Genomic DNA, 20,466 nt, shown 5'->3' with positions numbered 1-20,466 from the left:
ACCCTTCCCTTAGCTACTGTACTCTGTTTACTGGAGCCAATCAGCTGATACTGGGATAGAGGACGAGTACACCTTGCACATTCATACTCATACTGACCCTACAGGTAGTTTATGTCCACTTACCCTAACCTGCATGTCTTTGGACTGTGGGAGGAAGCTGAAGTAAATATGCAGGAAATATGCAGGCACAGGGATAACATGCAACTCATCACCGAAAGGCCCCAGATGGGTGGCAATTTCCAACCCTAAACCTTCTTCTTATGATGCAATGCTAACCACTGCAACATTGTGCTGTCATCCCACCAATCATCTGGATAATAAAGATAATCACCTTTTCCAGTTGCTGATAAATTTACAGTAGGCATTCATGATGTGTCAGTGGACAAACATATCTTTAAAAAAACATGATTATGAATTGAGGTAATGACTGTTGTTCATGAATCCCAGTCAACTGTCTTTGTTCATAGACATCATTTTTCAAACTTGAAATTCTGTCATATCAGGCTGGCTGTGACACAAGTGATGTAATGCAGAGAAAAATCAAGCAAAGCTCAGTACACATTTTTTTAAAAAGAATTTCTATACATCTGCAGGATTTTCTCTGTGACCAGGCCCATGCATTTTAAAAGCAGAAGAGTACAATATGTGTTTATAACCCACTCCCCTAATGAGGATGTTATTTCCTAGAGGTCTAATCATAGTAAAAAATGAGAAGGGTCATTCAGCGATGCTAAAAACCTTTGCTGAACCTATTGCATATGTCATCAGCCAGCATGATAACGAAAGTGACCACCCACTTTAACATTGAATCTAGAGGCCATCTCTTCATATTGTAACTGATCTGGGATTGGTTGCTTTACTTTCTGTATGTTGGTTAACCACTTTAACTGATGCTTTTAAAAGCTTTCCTGAGTACACTGCTATACATCAATGGTAAATGAATGTGGACAAAGTGATTAGCAATTACATAATAATCAGTTGATTGAAAATATTTTAAAATGTGACCATATGGATGGTAAAAGTAAGATCTTCTTATACACTATTGTATGGGGCAGAAAGGATAACGTGTTCTGTGACAATGTGAGCGAAGTGTCCCTTGAAAACTGTTCCCCCGAAGGTCCAGACGAGATGTTTAAAAGGAAACTTAAATCACCATAATCAAATATGCAGAATCAGAAAGCCACTATTTTAAAGACGTATTAGTTTTTCCAGACCTTGGATACCATTAATGTAACCCAAATGTTTCGTGGGTAAAATCAAGAAGCTAGTGATAACATTACCATCCATTAACTGAAAAGAAATGGAGCAATTAAAAACAAACCAACCCAAAATAATAGGATTAAGGATGTAATGTTCTCACATAACTTTAGTCATTCTGAAACATTTCCAAAATGAGAAAACTTATACAGTACATGCATGTCCACATGCTTAATACGATACAAAAAAAAAGAAGTTTTCTGTAAGTTTCACCTTACAGTATTGACATTAATCAACTTGATGATTAAAATCGTTAGGGAGCATTCATTCATAAGCAAACTGGAAACAACCAGCGCTGAATAAATCAAAAGATTTTTGAAAGATATGAGTACATACATACAAAAGTGGTAAGAAACTCTGTGTTAAAAAGTTATGTATTGATTGTAACAATGCAGTTCAACACATTCAGACTTCAAATTTTTGTTGGCCTGGTGAATACTGTAGCCTTCCAAAGACAACAATGACAACACAAATGTGTAGCAGGTTCACAACAGTCTTAGATCAAATCCCCCAGTTAATACTTGTTGTGCCATTCACACTGACTGACACTCACCTCTTCAATGTCCAAGTTTTTTCTGGATTTGTAAATAAATTCCCCAATTGCTACAAAAACAGAGAGGACCAGTCCAGCTGCCAGCACAATAAAGATTCCCCCTATGTTCTCCACACCCAGGGCACTGGCCTCTTTGCTGTCCTCCTCTGGGCATCCGTTCCCCCTCCACCATTTCTCTTTCATCATGTGTAGCTTTCCTTCCTCCTGAAGCTGCAAGATGGCAATAGTGACCTTGTCTCTGTAAGGAGAGCCTAGAATGGGGAATGCCAGCAGGAACAAAAACCATTATTACTGTCTTCACCAGTGTTTGTTGTTTTGTAGCAGGTAGGTTGGTTATTGTGCTTGTTACGTTTCTCTTACCAATTGGGGTTCCAACACCATAGCCCTTTGAATCTATCAAGCCTCCAATCTGTGTGAGGTTGCAGTTGCGCTGGCTGATGTATTCGATGCTGGTCGACTCCATCAGAAGAGCATAATCAGTGGTGAGGACCCTCTGAATCCCCTCCTCGTTGTTTTTCACCAGGGCTGTGTTTTTCCTGCTACTCATGAATGCCCACATCTTCTCATATGTTGAGATCTTAGATTTCTGTTGAACCAAAATTAAGATTTATAGGAATTTGAAGTGATGTGTCTTGATGGTGAGCACAGTAAACCAAACACAGAGGTTTGGTTAATAGTGACACATAGTCAACCACTGATGTTTACTGAAGTTCATTCAGTTTTTTCAATGCTTTCATATAAACTGGTTACTGTGCTACAGGCAGAAGGTCATGTTACTGTAATGACTCAAGGGTAAAACTTTTCAGGCTAAATAAAATCAGGAGCCCTCCACCAATCATTGTAGAGATACTTTCCCATCTAGTACAATGGAAAGAAGGTTACCTTAAAAAAGGTCATGGTGGAGCCATCTCTTACAGCACCATACTCTATTTTGGTTTGCTTGGCCAAGTCATCTGCAGAGTCAATTGGTGAGTCCATCCTCTCCACGGTGAGGAATGCAGCCAGGTTGGCAGTGTATGAGGAGATTATGATCAATGTGAAGAACCACCATATTCCACCAACAATTCTTGTAGAAAGGGCTTTAGGCATTAGCTCAGATCCTGTAAGATAACAACACAAGGTATGACTTCTACAAACAAACACATTAACAGATGATGATAAATTCAATATGCAAAAGTGACGTATTTGATTTAATTCCACAGAAACCATTGCATGTAGGGAGATGATGCTTTAAAGTGCTAAATAGATTCTTCTGCTAGCTATAACGACAACATAAAAACAGTAAGTATACCTTGCTGCATAAGTGCTCCAACTCCAAACCAGACACTGTTTATTAAAGTGAAGTTGTTTTCAACCACATCTGAGTCTGGGTTGCAGGGATGAGGGTTGTACCACTCATAGGGAGTGAACCTGAAGGTGAATAAATTAGACAGTTGACAGTTAATTAAAAACATGGATGACTTGATGATGACAAGGGCTGAAGGAACAACTTAGATTTATTTCTTCCTACTTGTATTTAGCCTATTTTTTCAGCCTTTGTTAATAATATAATGAAAACAAGGAAAAGTCATTTTCACTCAATTTAGACCAACTGAGCATAAAATTAATGGATGACTACTCATAAACTGCTTTTTGCTGCTGAGTTAAATAAATACTATAACACGTATTTATAGCAAAGCATTTAACGTGTCTGATCCATATGATTTTGTTTCACTTTTTCCCATGTAGTGGTTTACCTGGCAATGACAAACAGCACACAGCTGACACCAAGGCATGCCAGCAACACATACATCCAGATATCAGGAGACAGTGGGTTGAGGAAGGAGAACACTCCTGGATTGGTTCCATTGGGTTTGTGATAGAGGATGCTGATCCCCAGTGTCATGAATGGCTTAGAGAAATCTATTACCTTTTCTCTCACATATGTGATAGTGAGAGGGGCCACAGCAAGGTCAGCCACCTGATATGGAGCAAAAGAGTCATAATCAGAGGCAGATAATACTGCTGATCACTTAGATATTCTCTCACTTATAATACTGATTGACACTTACATGGTCAATGAGTTCTCTCACCATGCCGTTCCACTCCCCTTTGTCATTCTGAGCTCCATATTTGCCATCGGACACCAGCTTTACCTCATAGGAGAAGCCCAAAATGTTGGAGAGCTCTTTGAGCAGGTCCAGGCAGTAACCCTCAAAGCGGTCATTTCCATACAGAGGCTTATCAGATTTTTTGTACATGACATATGGATTTTCCTGGAACCAGACACAGTATAGACTTCATCACCTTTGCTAAGCCATGCCTGGCCTAAAGCTGCTTCATAATAATTTTCCTCCATTCATACCAAAATAGTAGTGACAATGAGTGTCCTGTTGGCCATTGAGTCAGTGACATTTGTGGGTGAGTCCTTGTTGCTTTCTGTTAAGTTAAGGCCTGTTTGGGAGTTCCACACACCAATCTGTAAAGAATTATATATTCAAATAATCACACTGACTGGAAGTCAAAGATCCTTTGTCCCCTAAGTTGTCTTCACATGATCAAGGTAAATAATTCAAAGGAAAAACAAACAACAAGAACAAGGAGGCCAAAATACAACAGAGGAACAAACAAGGATGAGAGTGAGGGAGGGAAAAAGGAAAGAAACACAAAATGCAATATCTTATAAAACTATGATCAAATCCAGTGCAAAATAGTTCAATATGTATTCCCCAAGAGAACCTATAATGTATTTATATGACTAGGGAAGACATCACGGAGAGCAGGTAGAGGAAATTTGGTAAACAGTGTCAATTTTCCTTTAGCCTGTTGGGGCAGCTAAAGTACAGACCTTTTTCCACACTTTATTCAGGCGGTTGTTGCTCGTGATTGTCTTGCAGAAATAACAAATAACAAAGAGAAAGCATTTAAATCACAGGAGCCTAAACTGAAGGAAAAGTGCAACAATGATGGCGAATAAAGAACTCCTGTTGTTATAGCTGTCATTTTGTTTTTATTTCAGTCTTTCCTTGTGACTGTCTTAACACAAGTTCAACTTCTTAGTACTGAGGAGATCTGTAATTAACACATAAAGAAGCCTGCTAATGACCTGCCAAAATTAGGAGCAGCACTGTCAATGCGATTAAAGATCTACCAACATCTGAGCTGTATATGACAGCTACAACTACATGCAAGAGTTCAATGTCAAAACTGTTCAGAAAGTTCCTTTTTTGAAGTATAATTATGACACCATATTTCAAGATTTCTGTATTTTGCAGTGAATCATAATGCATATTATGAGTCAAGACTTAAACTGAAACTTTACAAAAAAAAGGGAAAGTTACAGCTTTTTTTGTCTATATTCTGCTTTGTTCAGCTCCTTTTTAATGTCTACAGTAATAGCCTGTACTGACAGTAGAGACACGGGTCAGAAAGTTCACCTTCTCCAAGCCGTCCTCTTTTAGGCTGATGACATCTAAATCAAATTCCTTCCGCAGGCCGTCTGTCTTGTTTATAAATATTTGTCCAGTCAAGCCGTTCCATTGTGCCTGTGGTGAAAAGAGGGCAGAAAACAAAAAACAATGAATCTTTCAGTTTTATTGTCAAATAGTTCAGCAAAATGAAAACAAATGTAAAAAATGAATAATTGATGAGTTGGCCATTAAGCAGAGAACATTAACAAAGGCTAACTGCATCTTAATGGACATTTTAGCATTGTCTCTATCCTCTGAGCATGTAGCATGGTGGACGGTGATGTAAATGGAGCAGGCAGGCATGGCCTCTGTTTGAGAGCAGAGCAGCGGGTGGGCAACACAGCTCGGAGATATTTGAATGCAGCTGATAATGAAGTGAGCTCAGTTGAATAACAGTCAGGTTCAATTTCTATTACAGAGGGTTTAGAGAAATGAGCTGCATCTTATTTCATTTATGCTGTCAGAGAACACTGCAGTGGAACACTGCACTTACAGTTTGTTTTTATTGGAAGATGACATATCTATGAATGAGGTGTACATTTGTCTTTATGCATCAACTCTTCTTCTTCCTTCTAATTACTCACTGATAAGGTTTTAGTTGTGGAAACAAAACCTTACTGCATACATTTGCATTCATCATTAAAGACAATGTTACTTACGACAATCTAGTGTAAACCAGTTATTCCTACTGCAAAAACATGGCTGGCTTCATTTAGAATGAGGCCGTTTTCACTGAAACTGATCACAATGTTACAGCTATTGTAAATAACTCTAACAGTAATGAACTGTGTGTTTGAAAAGGTGTCTTCTAGAAATTATTGGCACTATTGCTGAAGAACCAAGTGCCAAGGACCATGTGGTACTGGCAGAGGCTCTAGGTCAAGTAACAACAAAAGTCCTTGAATGAGGACCCCCTTGAAAACGAGATGATTCATCTCAAGGGGTTTATCACAATTATAAAATAAATGTAGAAATGCAGAAATAGATTTTAAGGTAAGAGAAATGGTTTTACTAGGTTTTAGGGTAAATTGTCACTGGAAATTAACTTCTACTAAATAGCCACAGCTCAATATCTAACATCAAGTTAGTGTCCATGCACAAATGCAATATTCAAGAAAAAAAAGAGACATCACAAAAAATGTTGTGCATTGCATAATGTTTCTGATGTCCCTTTTTAATGAAATAGTCTATAGGTAGTATTCAGTAAACTTGCTTTGTCATTAGACAGCCTTACAGGCATATCACACACATCTACTACTTGACCCTTAAGTCCAGACTAAATAATCACCCATCAAAAGTGTCTCTCTCTCTGACTATGTCTTTATGTTTGTACTGTGCATATAGTGATAATAGAAAGGATAAGAATGAGATTCCAACACAGAACCTCAATGAACATCATTAAACAAGATAAAGAGCAAGAAATGGTGTGGAAAATTAATGTGTTTTCCCTTCCACCTTCAAGCATCTCCATTTAAAAAAAACATGGCGCCTAAACCTCAACTATGAGCTCTTCCAGCAAAACTTAACTTTTAGTACTAAATATGTGACAGAGCACTGCAGAGAAATGTATCTTTTACCAGCAGTGCAAAGTGTATTATAAACTAGTCCACTGTAATAAAACCAATGCTTAAGAAACAAGATATAGAATGTCATGTTTATTGCATATAAGACACAATTCACTGTTAATCAAAAGTTAACAAGAAGCTCAGTGTGTATATGTAAAAATGCTGACCACAAATCTAATTACAGGCAATATTTGGTGCGATGCTGCTCTCTGGGAGTCCTTCAATATTATGTCCCCACTCACATTTAAAAAGCTCATTTATCAGAGAAGCATCTAATCAGAGAGTGCAGTATAACAAGAGAGTCTATTAAATTCAAATGAATACATCTGAGAAAGTCCACTTTCCACAATCAAACTGGGATAATTACCACTAGACAAACAGCAGGTTTTTCAAACTATCACTGTTTGCTTTGAAGTGCTTCGGTCTCATTGTGCACCTTTCTCATCTGCTGTTAGATCAGTTGGTTATGTACAAATTAAGGCTTTTTTTATTTCCAACAAGCTAAGAGCCACATTATATACATACTATGGCATCTTCCAAACCTAAACAGGCTCTAGATTGAAATTTTAAACTAATATTTTAAAATTAGTAGTAAAATTTGTTTATCTTTCATTGTTTAAAATTCTCTTTTGTATTTTATGCAGTTTGGATTAAACATTCATCTACAAAGTTGCCAATGAACAGCTCTTTATCAGCAGCCATTTGACAACCCACTAATCTAACAAACCTCCAACATGCAGAACATGACGTCAATCTCTGTCTCCTGAGAAAAATTATTTTGAATGTGATCACCACACATGTTCACCACATCTGATCTTCTAACTCTATTGTTTCTGCTCCTGCACCCAAGGAAATGAAATAGAGGCAGCAGGCTGTGAAACGGATGGATGGATGGACAAAGATGGGGCGGATTGTCACATATTCATAAAGCAAACTCACATCTTTGAGCATGTTCATGAAGCGTGATCCAAAGCGCCAGGGTTTGTGTCTGTGGCACTGAAGGGAGCTGACAGTTATCTGGGAGGCGCGTTGCAAGGCAGCAGCCACCATGTAGACGGCATCGTACATCAGAGCTGCTTCAGTCTAAAAGAGAAACATGGCTGTTACAATCCCTCACAAATCAAATGCTCTTCCTGTGTCATATCAGGACTATTGATGTATAACACTGCGTGGCTTCTCAATACAGACCCAAAAAATAGAACACTACTTTTTCAAATACATCAACAACAAACAGACAGGCAGCCGCAATCAACCAAAGTACCTCACTGATTGTACACAATCAGTAAGCAACATGGTGGATTGATGTATTCTGACTTAAGGGTGGGTGATGACTACATGTTAATACATTTACACAGAAAATCTCTCTCTGATTAAGTCTGCGTTTTGAGAATGACCTTATTTGATATTTGAGCACCGTATAACCAGAAAAAATGTCACATTTAATTTGGGTTTGAGTTACCTTATTACCTCACTGTAAGATGTTTTTGGAACAAAATTATGTTTATTCCTTTCTTTTTCAGCAAGGGTAAAGAACTATGAAAACTTAATGACTATAATCAAATCGTCTGAGCTTGTCACATACACATTGTTCTTGATCAAATCAAAAGGAAAACAAGGAAGTTAGAAATCAGGCAGAATCAGAATCAGACTGATTTCTGTGAGCTGTAACCAGCTTTTCTTGGCTGTTCATATATCTTCTACTGCAGGTGTCACCACCCTGGTCCTTGAGAGCTACTGTCCTGCTGGTTTTCCAATTATCCCTGGCCTTCTATTTTTTGATTGCCTGAACACATCTAATCCAGGTAATCAGCAGTGGGTAGGACAGGGATATCTGGAAAGTAAGCAGGCCCTTGAGGACCACGGTTGGTGACCTCTGTTCTAGTGTCTAGCTTTATACAGAATAAATGGCTTTTCTGTTGAATATGTTGCTTACAGTATGTAATCACCTAGGAAGATGAAAAAAAAACTCACTGTCATCATCCCCTCCATCATTCCAGTCTCCGCTTTGGAGGGAGCCTGCAGTCTCTCCATGGCCCACCTCTCTACCACTGAGGCCACCTGAGGGCTGTCTATATTGAGCAGTCTGAACCCTGTCATGTTGACCCCACTGTAGCGGTATGGCTCCAGGTCAAGGGCAAACAGGTCCTACAGAGGAACAGCATCATCACCATCACTGCAGAATCAAAGGCATTTTTGATGTTTTAAAAGATGCACAAGAAGGTGTTTTACTCAGGAAGGATAAAGGGACACTTGCCTAAAACAGTGGAACAATATACAGTTTAAATACCACAGAATTATGCCAAGGGCCCTGAAAACATCCAGCAATCTTATTATAAAACAAACCACAGATACCTGAGTTTGTCTGCATAATTCTAACACCGTACCCTAGGTGGATACACACATATGAACCTGTGTAGAATAAAAGGATCCTGCATATAAATTTGATTTTTCAGCCAGTATCAAATTTCCCTTTGAAAGTCAGTGTCTTTCATGCCTTTCATTCTTCATGTGTTCTTTAAGAGTAGATAACTGTACCAAGGTCTCGGGGGGAGGTTTTAAAGACCTTTTCTTTTTTCAAATCAATCACAATTTCACATTTTACATAAAAAAACGGCTTTGCATTTTCATTTTACATTTCTTACCAATGTAGTGAAGAAGAAGTGGTAATATTCAGTCATCATCCCCATGGACATGATCTAAACAGGATGAAAGGACTGGTTCAGTAATTCACACCAGAGTTTTTTCTGTCTCTTGCTCTTCTTCCCCTGATATTATCCAGTCACATTTATGTCAATACCATTGAACGCTCTCAAATCCACTTTCTGAATTGTCTCATTTGTCTCTCATGTTTTGCAAGTATTCAAGCAAATATGTGTCACAATTTGTTCATGTTAGCATAGTGTTTCCAATTAATCCTCTGTGCAGCTTTTGGTTCTAGATGTGTATGTCTAGCTCAGGCTCTTCTTCGATTTGGAAATGAACACAGGATTTCTGAGGCAGATAGAATTTGTCTAATCATACACATAGTGAATATTAAACTAAAAGCACAAGCATAAAAATTGCAAAGGGAGTATTCTCCATTGGAAAATACAAATTGGATGTCTGACAAAACATTGCATTGTACGTGTGAACTTATGAACTAAACCCTGAGGACAATGGTGTGTGCCCAGTGCAGACTACCGGCTGGTAAATGTTTGTGCTATTCACCTGCTTGAGAACATCAACTGATGTTTGGTAAGAGCAGTCAAAAATGACGTTGAACTCTTTCCCTTTTTTCATCTCTTTTAGCAGAGGACGGGCGTCTTTACTTCCTGTTGGCAGCTGACGGATCTTGATTTTGATGCTGTATCTGGATGGAGCTTTGATCAACTCTTGCAAGCGAATCAGTCCTTAAATTAAGGAGGAATTAGACATTTAGACTCAATAGTCACATATTTATAGTAAACCCATGCTCTGTAAGTATTTAGATATAAAATATTAAAATTAAAAGTGGGTCCAAGAAAAATACATGTTCCTTCCTTCCTCTGCTGTCTGGTGCAGTTTGGAGACTGGGTATTTGCATAGGTTGTGATGTTTGTGTCTAAATTATTTATTGCTAAGATGGAATTGTTGATGTTGATGTTGATGATGACGATCATGATGATGATGAGGATGATGATGTGAGCGCAGCAGTTGTTGAGAAACCAGGTTATCTTACTGTAACTACACAACAGAAGTTGTATTTTATTGGATGATTGTTGTAGCTTTTCTTTGACCTTTAGGCTAAACACATATCTACAGTATCATTAGTCACATCCTGCTGTTTTATGTCTGTATGCAGTTGCATTTGAATGTTACATCTTATTATTTATTGTTTTACCTCATTATTTATTGCAAGCCACAGTACATGAGTAGGAAACCAGCAAATGTATGTATTACTCTATAATCTATGGTGTGACAGCTGTCACTATAGGTTCCAGTAGGTGAGTACAACTCTACTGAGCTATAACTATAGTCTGCAGGTAAGCCCAAACAGGCTATTGAATAGCATGACAACATTCCCACTGTGTGACACAATACAGTGAACGTTATCATTTATTGTATGAAATGGCTGCAACATTTTTTTCATGTTACTTTTCCTATGAATATATTAGTCATGTTTGTGGATACTGAAAACTGCTTCTCGCTGACCCCAGTGTAACATCAGATTGTTTGTTTTGTCTGAACAACAGTCAAGTCTGACAAATGGCAATTAATCAGTTGTTGAGGATTGTCTCCTCCTTTACTAGCTCTGTGGTTAATCAGTCAATCAAGTGTTACAGCATTTCATTAGTAGAACACCAGTAAAGCTGTGTGCTCATTCTTATTATTGTGGGTAAGTGTAGGTGGGAATGTGAGTGTGACTCGTCTCTTTCTATGTGTCAGCCCTGTGATCTGTCCAGGGGTGTACCCCACCACCCAGCCAAGTCGGCTTGGATTGGCACCAACCTCCCCTGTGGATAAGCAGTATGAGGATGTTGTATTAGATTGTTTTAGTCTAGACTAAGGGTAGGATTTATTATAGAGCTGTTGTGTTAGACTGTATCAGCGTAGACTGGGCTACTTCATAAACTGGCAACATAGTACACAATATGCAAACAAACATACACGTCATTATGTTTATACATTTAGTCATATGACTATGTTTGAAAAACGTCAGACAGTAAAGCTGTCCTTCCTGTTGTGTTTTAGTTTCAGCACACACACTGCCAATGTTTTTATAGTTTACTGCTGTTTTGATAACTGAATTTCTCTCTGGGATTTACACGATATATGTTCTGTCCTCTTGACTCACCAGTGGCATCCTCATAGACCACAGTGACTGTCTTCCACTTGTAGAACTGCACTATGTCCAACACAGCTCGGCTTATGGAGGCATACTCAGGGTAGAGGTTGATGTAGAAGCTGTCTTTGTTGTCCACTGAGGGGTGTTTCCAGCGTGTCTGGATGTGAGGGACTTCCAGAGCATTACAAATAGACTGGACCGCACTGACAGATGAGCTATGAGAGGGGCCAAAAACAGCCCCAACACCTAATGCCAACTGGTCACAGGCTGTAGTAATGTAATGAAAACAGACAGTAGAGAGAGAAAAAACCAAATGATCAAAAGAAGAGACACAACATCTCTCAGTGCAAAGTGCTTTCAGAATTAATTGACATGATCTTACCTCTTCTTGAGGCCTCAAAGCTGTCAAACAAGTTTATTCTCTGGATGTCATAGGTCAATGTGGTGTTTGGCATTAAGGTCCGGTTCCTGTTTATGTTGGTTACAGCAAATTTAAAGGCCAGTTCTTCAACACTAATGGGCTCATTCTCAAGTGTTTCAAAGATGCCCCCTGTAGGAAGAAAAGAAACAGTGTGGTGAAAGTATTAGGTAACACAAATTATTGAGTCTAATCACTTCACACAGCAATTTTTTTGAAGTTTGTAAGTTGCCATAATTGAATTCTCACAGTTACATAATGTGGACCTATTTTACCTGCACTTCTATCACATAATGTTTCTAAAGGATCTAGTTGAGATGACAGAAGTTAATCTCATTCAGAGATCAGCTTGACTTTCACAAACTTCACCCTATTTACATGACCTAAATTTCCTAAGCTAACACAGTAGCCTCTAAAACATGTGGGATGATATAGACATATACTTCATTATAGGACAGATCCACAGCTAATACATCCTGAGAGCTAACATATCCAGTATTTACATTGCGATGGTAAACATTTAAACATCCCATCTCATCTGTTTGCTCAGCTTTTCACTTTAAACCTGTAATCTACTCCAGCTCCAGATGAACAGCTGCATTCATTCACCTTTCACAGTCACATCTGGAATCTTTTTCAATTTACTGTTTATCACAACAGTCAGCAGATCACATGTAATTTACTATAAAAGGGGTAAGGGCTAAAAGACTCAAGGTTTTGACACTTTTTTTTGTTGTTGTCTGCCTTGATTGCTAGATTGATGTGACCAAAGAATATTTTTAGTATCACATTTGCTGGTCATTTTGTGCTAATTTAACATTGCAGTACATTGCAAGAATTGCAGCAGCTTTAAAAGAGCCATTAAAATTACAATGAAAATGTTAGAAGTGTCATTGTTATATATCCGCTTCATTGTCCCTGCACTGGAAGAGACAAAAGAAAGACCGGGGTCAGAACATTTTTTAAATGTCTCAAAAATGCCCACCACATTATTCAGTTTAGGAGAAAGACAGAGAAACTAGGCCAAGGACTTTCTTAATAAACTTGTAAGTCTGGCTGCACACTAGATGATTTCCAAATCTTATGCAGTTTTTAAAATGTGGTAAATCATATACCTAAGGACACTTTAAGGACAACCAAGTATTAACATAAACGTCTGAGCACACACTGGATGATTCGACTGCATCATGCTATTTGTAGCAGTTATTTCCTAGATGCAATCTCACAGAAACCTGTGTGATCAAACATGGATTTGTGACCCATGTCTTTCCCTTGTTGGCTCTATTGTGGTGGGTCTTGCATGAGACATTATGAAGGCATTTGTGTTTTGCCCATATTTCTACAAGCCGGTCTTCGTTTTCTGTATTCTATTTCGCTCTGGTTGTGTGGTTTGTGAGTTGTAAAAGTGCATAACATCCAGTTGGTGATGCTTCCCTGCCTGCTGGATCTCATTGGCTATTGAGGGTATTCTGTCACAGGAAGCCAAATCTTCAACTCAGTGATGAATAGTAAAATAATTGCATTGACACCACACACTTGAGGATTACTTTAACAAATACTTGGTTGTGAAAGGCCTTGAGGCAAACCAAGCCCAAAGTCTGACATAAAATTGTCTAGTGTGTAACCAGCCTGAGATGGAAACCATCTTGTAACACAGAAGTGTCTGTTGACTTTTCTGCCTTAAGTAGGTGCCATCTGACAAAAGTATTTCACACATCCCCTGCTGTAGGGCAAAGTTATAAACACTGACCAGTGCATTCCAAATGAGCTGAGACCACAACTGTAAAATTTAATTTCAAGATAAATTTCTCTTTTATACACAATCACTTTTTGGCTGTATATGTGCCAGAGCCACAGGCGGGGCGGGGGGTTGTTTCTGTGTTGAGGAGATCATTTTGAAAACCATCCAACTGTTAATCCGAGTGTAACATGCCACATTCAGCAATATGGCCAGGGGCAACTGCTCCATACAGTGTTTTACATCGCAGTTACATAAGGCACAGCATGAGAAAGGAGGAAGTCCAGAAAAATGCTGGGTTATCACTGGATTCTCATCACATACATAAAATTACAGGCAGAGTTGTCTGAAATTCAGTTTTCCTGTCCCTGCTGAAAATGATTTTTCTAATTGTTGATTTCAATTTCATTAAATCTTTTAAATGTAAATCATTTAAAACATCTCAGTCTTCAGAAACAGTATTTCTGAAATCCTATGTTTAAAAAAGTCAAATCTTCTTGCACTGTGATTCACATGTACAATGCAAAGTCAGTTCTGAAGAGTTGGAATAATGCGCTTTGTTCCAAAACTAATGTGAAATAAACAGGTTTCTGGTTTTTGAGCCACTTTCACTATTTATCCTATAACAGGACTAAAAGAAGCTAATGACTGATAATATTAGCCATGGACTAAAATCATAATGGTGCAATTTTGAAGCTGTAGTAATTTTCAAATGACCTCACTTCAACACAAGCTACAGATGGCAGTAGGTCACTGCACCCTCTAACAGTCTTTGAAGGATTGCCTGTGAAATTGTGATTGATTTGGAAGAAGAAAGGGCCTTTAAAACCTCCCCCCGAGACCTTGATTGTGAATGACCTTTTTCTTTGGTGTCGCATAGCCTCAAACCCCAAACTGAGAGAGCCTTGTCTGGTCACTAAAAGCATGCTTGAAAGTGCCAATCCTAATTATGGTTACCAAGCCTCAGTGAGCAGCTGCTGGGACCTGTTAGTCCTTAATTCTCTCCCTTGGAATATGGACATATTCTCAGACAAAAATACAGTAACCCTCTCCCAAATTTGCCAAGGAAATATATTCTATCACTGCAACTTTGATGTGACTTTTTCCTTCAAGGTGTTTTTTTTTTTTTTATTTAAATGTGAAAATAAACATGAGCTCTGACCAGCCGGTCTTGATGTTTGTTTACTTCAAGTGCAGAGGCTGCAGCAAATGTCAAATGCCTTATTAAAGATTCAACAACAAAATAATCCAAGTGGCATCACTGCATCATTTCCAATCAGTAGTTGTTTTCCTATTTTAACAGGGCTGTGTGAAGTAGATGCCCCCCTTTGTACAAGAGGCAAAAATAGCTGATGCTATTTAGATTTTCAGATTTACATGTTTTTGTAGTTGACCTCTAATCACATGCATAATCATACTTCCATTCAATACGAGAGTTTGAAATGCAACCAGATGTACCGTATATGTTTCAGATAATACAACTTAATAAATAATGAGCAATGAATAAAACATAATTTAAGAAGCTCCATATTACTCTGTCAAATAACATAAAGTTGTCCTCTAAATGCAGCATTTATTAGTAGCTTTTAACAATATATTGATACACTATTTCAGTTCAGTTCATTTAATTTACTGCATCTTCCAATAAGGAAGGAATAATAATCCCATTGATCCTAAAATAGGTTTATCTAAAGAGAAACAGACATATTAGCAGCTGTCAGACAGTGGGAACATCCAGTCACATCTCAATAGGAGCACTGTATTGACAGACATGTACAACTTCTATTGTCAGCAAAGGTAAAGCTCTAGGCTATTGCGCTATTCTTTTATTCATTTCCTCTTTGAATTTTGCTAGAAAGGCCCATCACAGTGAAAGGAGCACATTATCTTTCCTAATTTCCACCTGAGATAAGGTCTTAAATGTTCAATGTTTAAAGTGCAGTGACTCAAGGGGCTCGGTGTGGTGGCTCTTTGTAAGCAGCATGAGAAGCGCTGGTCCATTTTGGCAAAACACCACTGGAAATATTTATGTTGTTTAAAGTAGCTAAACTCTTATTAAGAACATCTTCAACAACCATTATTATACCTGAGTTGGTTATACGTTGTATCAGGGAATGACTGATCCATCTGTTACTTTGGTTATTGTGCAACAGAGGACTAAGGTCTGCTATAATCACTCAGTTATTATCATACCCATGAACGCCATCAACAATCCAGACATCTGGAGTGAAGCGCCAACAGTACCCACTTCATTTTTGGAAATGTGTGTTCAGATTGGCTCATGATGTTTCAAACTGAGGCAGGAAATCAAACTCTTATCTCCACTGACATTTTCAAATAAAAGACCTCACAAAACATTATGCACATATCACCAGGAAAATAATTAAATTTGTCTCTAAGCAAGGCTCTAACAATTATGGTCCAATGAGTCAACATTGACTTCCAGTGCTGTAGCCTGTTTAATGGCTTTCTTTGCTTTCCAAGCTGTCATTTTTAAATTGAACAAACACTACTTGATTTGTCTAAGATACCTAGAAATTAGCCAGCATTGATTGCAGCTTAGTACAATCTTTCATCTCTATATTTGTTTGATGGAACCATTCGTCACCACTGAAGATCCACACAGGCACAAATATTCAGGTCATAAGATCCTCAGTGCTATAAATTGGAGCCTGGTTGATATTTGAGTGTAAAGAATCCAATTTATTATCTGATATTCATTGTGTTACACAAATATATAACAAAAACATTTCTGTGAATCCCTTAAATTTGGTAGAATTGTGATCAAAATATGAACTGAGCTGGGCTACTTTACAGTTAAATAAACTTCTGGTTTGTGATTGACAAACAATTTTCTGAAATGCAATTTCTGGTTATATCATAAATGGATATCTTTGAGGAAAATTGATACTGTGTGGCTTCAGCAATATGATGCTATCGCCTGTAAACAAAACAGCCTAAACACAAGCCCTGCTGCTGTCCAACTCCGCTCTGTGAATCTTGAATTCTGCACTTCAGCATTTCCTGAAGTAAAACAAACCAGCGCTGTAAAGGGGATCTGTTTTCAATACTGATACAGATAAAATAAGCATCTCTCACTTTCTGTTTGCAGATGACACATGAATCAATGCACACACTCAATAGGCTATTAGCAAGTAAATGAACAAATGGACAAGAATGACAGAGCTGCCTTGGATAATTAATATTTCAGTAATTATATGTTTGAAGCAAAAGGTGCAGGTGAAACTTGTTAGAGCATAAATTGCAGAGCGTTTTTGAGTCACTTTACTGTGTATTGTAAATACCCAGGACACAGGACTCTCTATATTTAGTCTGCATTAAATAAATAAATGTTACTGAAGCTCTGAACTACCACAACTTTATGATTAATGCAATTTACAGGAGAGGGCAAATGAAAATTCTTGCTATAACTACCAGTAATTACTTTCCAATATGATTTTCAGGATCACTGATCTTCCATCTCATCTTTATTAGTCCAGACAATGCTGTGGGGTGATGCATGCTAGGAGGTCACAAGATTCTGCTCATGCTGCAGGCAAATGCTGATAAACCCTCACATTTCTGTTCCTCCCATCATCCAAGAAAAATAAGTGTTCAGGTTTAGACAGCTGGGTGGACCATTTTTAATCCATGAGGTCAAAGTTAGAGGTTAACATTAAGAAACCAATCCCTAGATCCTGATGCTAATCGGTGATTTTGTGATTCTTTGCAATTATCACATGAAGAAAACACTTTTAAAGCAGAGGGACACAATGACGTAGTGTTTTTCTTTCTCCCCTCTCCCCATCCTGGGCCAGTTCCCAGTGAGATCCCTCACCCCCACCTCAACAACACCACCAACACCACTCCAACCTGGGCCCATGCCACTGTGAATGAATGAGGAGGTCCTAACCAGTCTACTATCTTCGTTTGATGTAGCACAGAGGGTTCTCTGTTTATTGGATATCTGCTTGCATCCTACCACCAAAACATTTAGGGAGATGGATTACATCAAATGATATTTCACTGGCCAATAGTAGCTAATCACACAGTTCACATGAGGTGAATCAGAGATAAACACATCAGATATCCCAATTTATAAAGTAAGCAAGCAAGAGGAAACAGGAATTTAACAGAAAAGTGGAGTGGAGGCAAAGCCACAAGCTGTTGCCTCTGTGCTTTTTGCAATGATAAGATTTGGTTGCTGCCTAAGTACCATATTTGGAGAAGAGACTTTGTCCATAAAGCAGATTAGTGTTAGTTGTTTAAGGGCTTGGAGGAGAAGATTTACCATTATTACCAACCACAGTGTAAAGAGTGGGAGCCAGTCACAAGCTGATGCCAACACGTGCCAAGACAGAGCAATGTTAATTGAACCAAGCCACACACCATATGGGAAAGATTATGATGTGTGGGTCATGAGGGGAATGACAAAGACCACATGACCTCAGACAGTGACTATCGATTGAGAGAGTTCAACAATAGAGAGCAGAGATTGGGACCATTGGAACAGAGAGGTGGCACCAGCCTGTTAGCCTGTAATGTTATGCAACACCAGAGGTCTGATTGTTAGTCTTTTGAAGCAGAGCAAATTAAAAAAAAAAAAAAAGTTACATAAGAAATCAAAGCAGATAGTTGGAGCAAGAGCCCTTTTTGTCTAAGAAGTGTAAAGTGAAGTTAACAGCAGAGTTCTTGTCTACTCCCAGAGGCTCTACAGACAACAGTGGACTCTGATCCACACGCACAGATGTCACTGGCCATCAGCATGCATATGCACCCAGAGTCCAAATAACTTTTGAGGCTCTTAGGTAAAAGAGAAGTCAAATATAAAGGTGTCTCAAAGACAACTGAGGCTTCATTGTTTAGATTTGCATCCATTTCATATTCTTCTGTGCCAAAAATGTCATCATGCTAACAATGCACACTCAGTATGCTTCAGTAGGTCAATTTAATCATTGTCTCTGTCCTGCACTGTCAACATGGAGGAACAGAGAGAAAAATTCACTCTCTCTTGGCCAACCAAAGTGGATTAACATGATGTTGATGAAAAACAATAGAATTGTTTCATGTAATCAGAAAGCATTATGTTTTATATGACAAATTAAAACACAATCACATGATGAAATGTATAACTTTACTGTAGAAACATCATAACAACATTAAAAAAAAAATCTCATACGTCCATTTAAAACCTTGCATTTTATGTAAGCTCAGTTGAATAACATGGGCACTGAACATTCCTTAGGGATGAGAGAGAATACTGATGATATGATGATAAAATAACAGGACTGCAGTAGTGAAGCAACAACAGAGCACTTAAAAAAAAACAAATGTTCAGAGTAGCATAGAGACAGTATGACTTGCTATAGGAATTAAATTTAATTATATGTTTTGGTTTGGTGCCAGTAGTTAAAGGTTATCCTGCAACTGCTGACTTATACATATGGCAACTGAGCTCCATGATTCCTGTCAGTGGCATGACCTGCATGACATCCATATCTCGTGTCTAAAATGACTAAAAAATTGTCATCTTTAGAAAGAACTGAAACTACGTGCGGGGTTAAATATGTCTTACATGAAAATAAAAAGTTTTTTTTTAATTTAAATTACACGTACAGTATGTTATTAATCCCAATAGGAAGTGAGCTTCAATCCAGTAATGCAATCATAATATCAAAATAGGTGGTGAGTGTATATTGGCAGTCAGACAGCAAAAAAAAAAAAAAGAAAGAATCTTATGACTTACCAATTCTCAGGACTTGCTGCGAAGTGAGCCAAAACTCTGCCATGAAGTACAGCAGTGAAAATAACAGTCCCTTCCTTTTCGCCATGGTCCTCCCTCCTTATTCGAATTTAACATTGATGTCAGTTTTTCTGCCCGTGGTAATTCATGCTGATAATAAGCCAGTCCTTGTGTCCATAATAAAAAGAAAGTGGCTTCCGACCCACATCCATCCTTCACGCATTGTGATGAGTAAAATCAACACCAAACATACACACTCCACTTGTAGTTGTCTGATCAGAAAAACTCCAGTTTTCCCATTCTATGATCCTTAATGTGCAGGTAGTTTCTGCTCCCCATATTCAGTGCCCAGACATCCCTCTCACCATGGTTTTTCCCGGTGCACACTTGAATTGTAGGCTGCAGCTGAGGAGGACAGTGTCCTGAGCTCCTGTAGTCAAGCTTGCAAGAAGAGCAAACTGCACTTCTGTTTACAACTTTCAAAATAAAATAGGCAACCACGTGGCAAAAAGTAAGAATAACCTACTAACTATAGTGTTTGTTGATAATTTCCCAATATTATTTCGCTATTGCAATGACTTCTGATTAGCATTTGTTCTAGTCCCAGGTTTGTTTTTAAATCTCATTTTGAGTACAAGCAACCTTTTCCACGTATAAAACTTTGTTTTTTACTTACGATTGTGACTGTTACATCTCTGCATTTCTAGTCATTATTCTATTTACATTTACTGGTTTCTATTTTACCCCTGACTTAAGTGCTTTTATTGCGTACTCCACCTGGCCTCCTTTCCGGCCTAACCCTCACTGTCTTTGGCTGACTTGACCCAGGCGAGCATCCCTCCCTTGGAGGCGCTCAATTGAGGGCACGGCCAAGCCGCTGATCCGTAAACATGGATACGTCCTGAAGATTAACTTCAAATCTCACAACATTCGACCTCG

At 38.3% G+C, this 20,466-nt stretch overlaps 1 protein-coding gene across 2 annotated transcripts; it reads right to left on the bottom strand.

Annotated features, from left to right (window-relative positions):
* Nucleotides 1–1,695: 1,695 nt before the first annotated feature.
* On the bottom strand, nt 1,696–19,615 carry LOC113125494 (glutamate receptor ionotropic, kainate 1). 2 transcript variants are annotated; one of them, XM_026298988.1, is made up of 16 exons: nt 19,531–19,615; nt 12,011–12,178; nt 11,638–11,895; nt 10,032–10,213; nt 9,467–9,520; nt 8,796–8,969; nt 7,764–7,907; nt 5,227–5,334; nt 4,638–4,679; nt 4,155–4,268; nt 3,862–4,065; nt 3,547–3,770; nt 3,102–3,220; nt 2,693–2,910; nt 2,171–2,396; nt 1,696–2,061 (listed from the first exon to the last, which is right to left on the bottom strand). In XM_026298988.1, exons 1-16 carry the CDS (start codon nt 19,613–19,615, stop codon nt 1,772–1,774), a joined length of 2,610 nt encoding a protein of 869 aa, XP_026154773.1. In that variant the 3' UTR covers nt 1,696–1,771. The 2 variants fall into 2 exon arrangements, with proteins under 2 accessions (XP_026154773.1, XP_026154774.1); XM_026298989.1 differs by lacking the exon at nt 4,638–4,679.
* Between the last annotated feature and the right edge of the window lie 851 nt (nt 19,616–20,466).

This window comes from Mastacembelus armatus, chromosome 13 (assembly GCF_900324485.2).
Source record: "Mastacembelus armatus chromosome 13, fMasArm1.2, whole genome shotgun sequence".
Lineage (NCBI taxonomy): Eukaryota > Metazoa > Chordata > Actinopteri > Synbranchiformes > Mastacembelidae > Mastacembelus > Mastacembelus armatus.
This window is presented reverse-complemented; position numbering and strand designations above follow the sequence as displayed.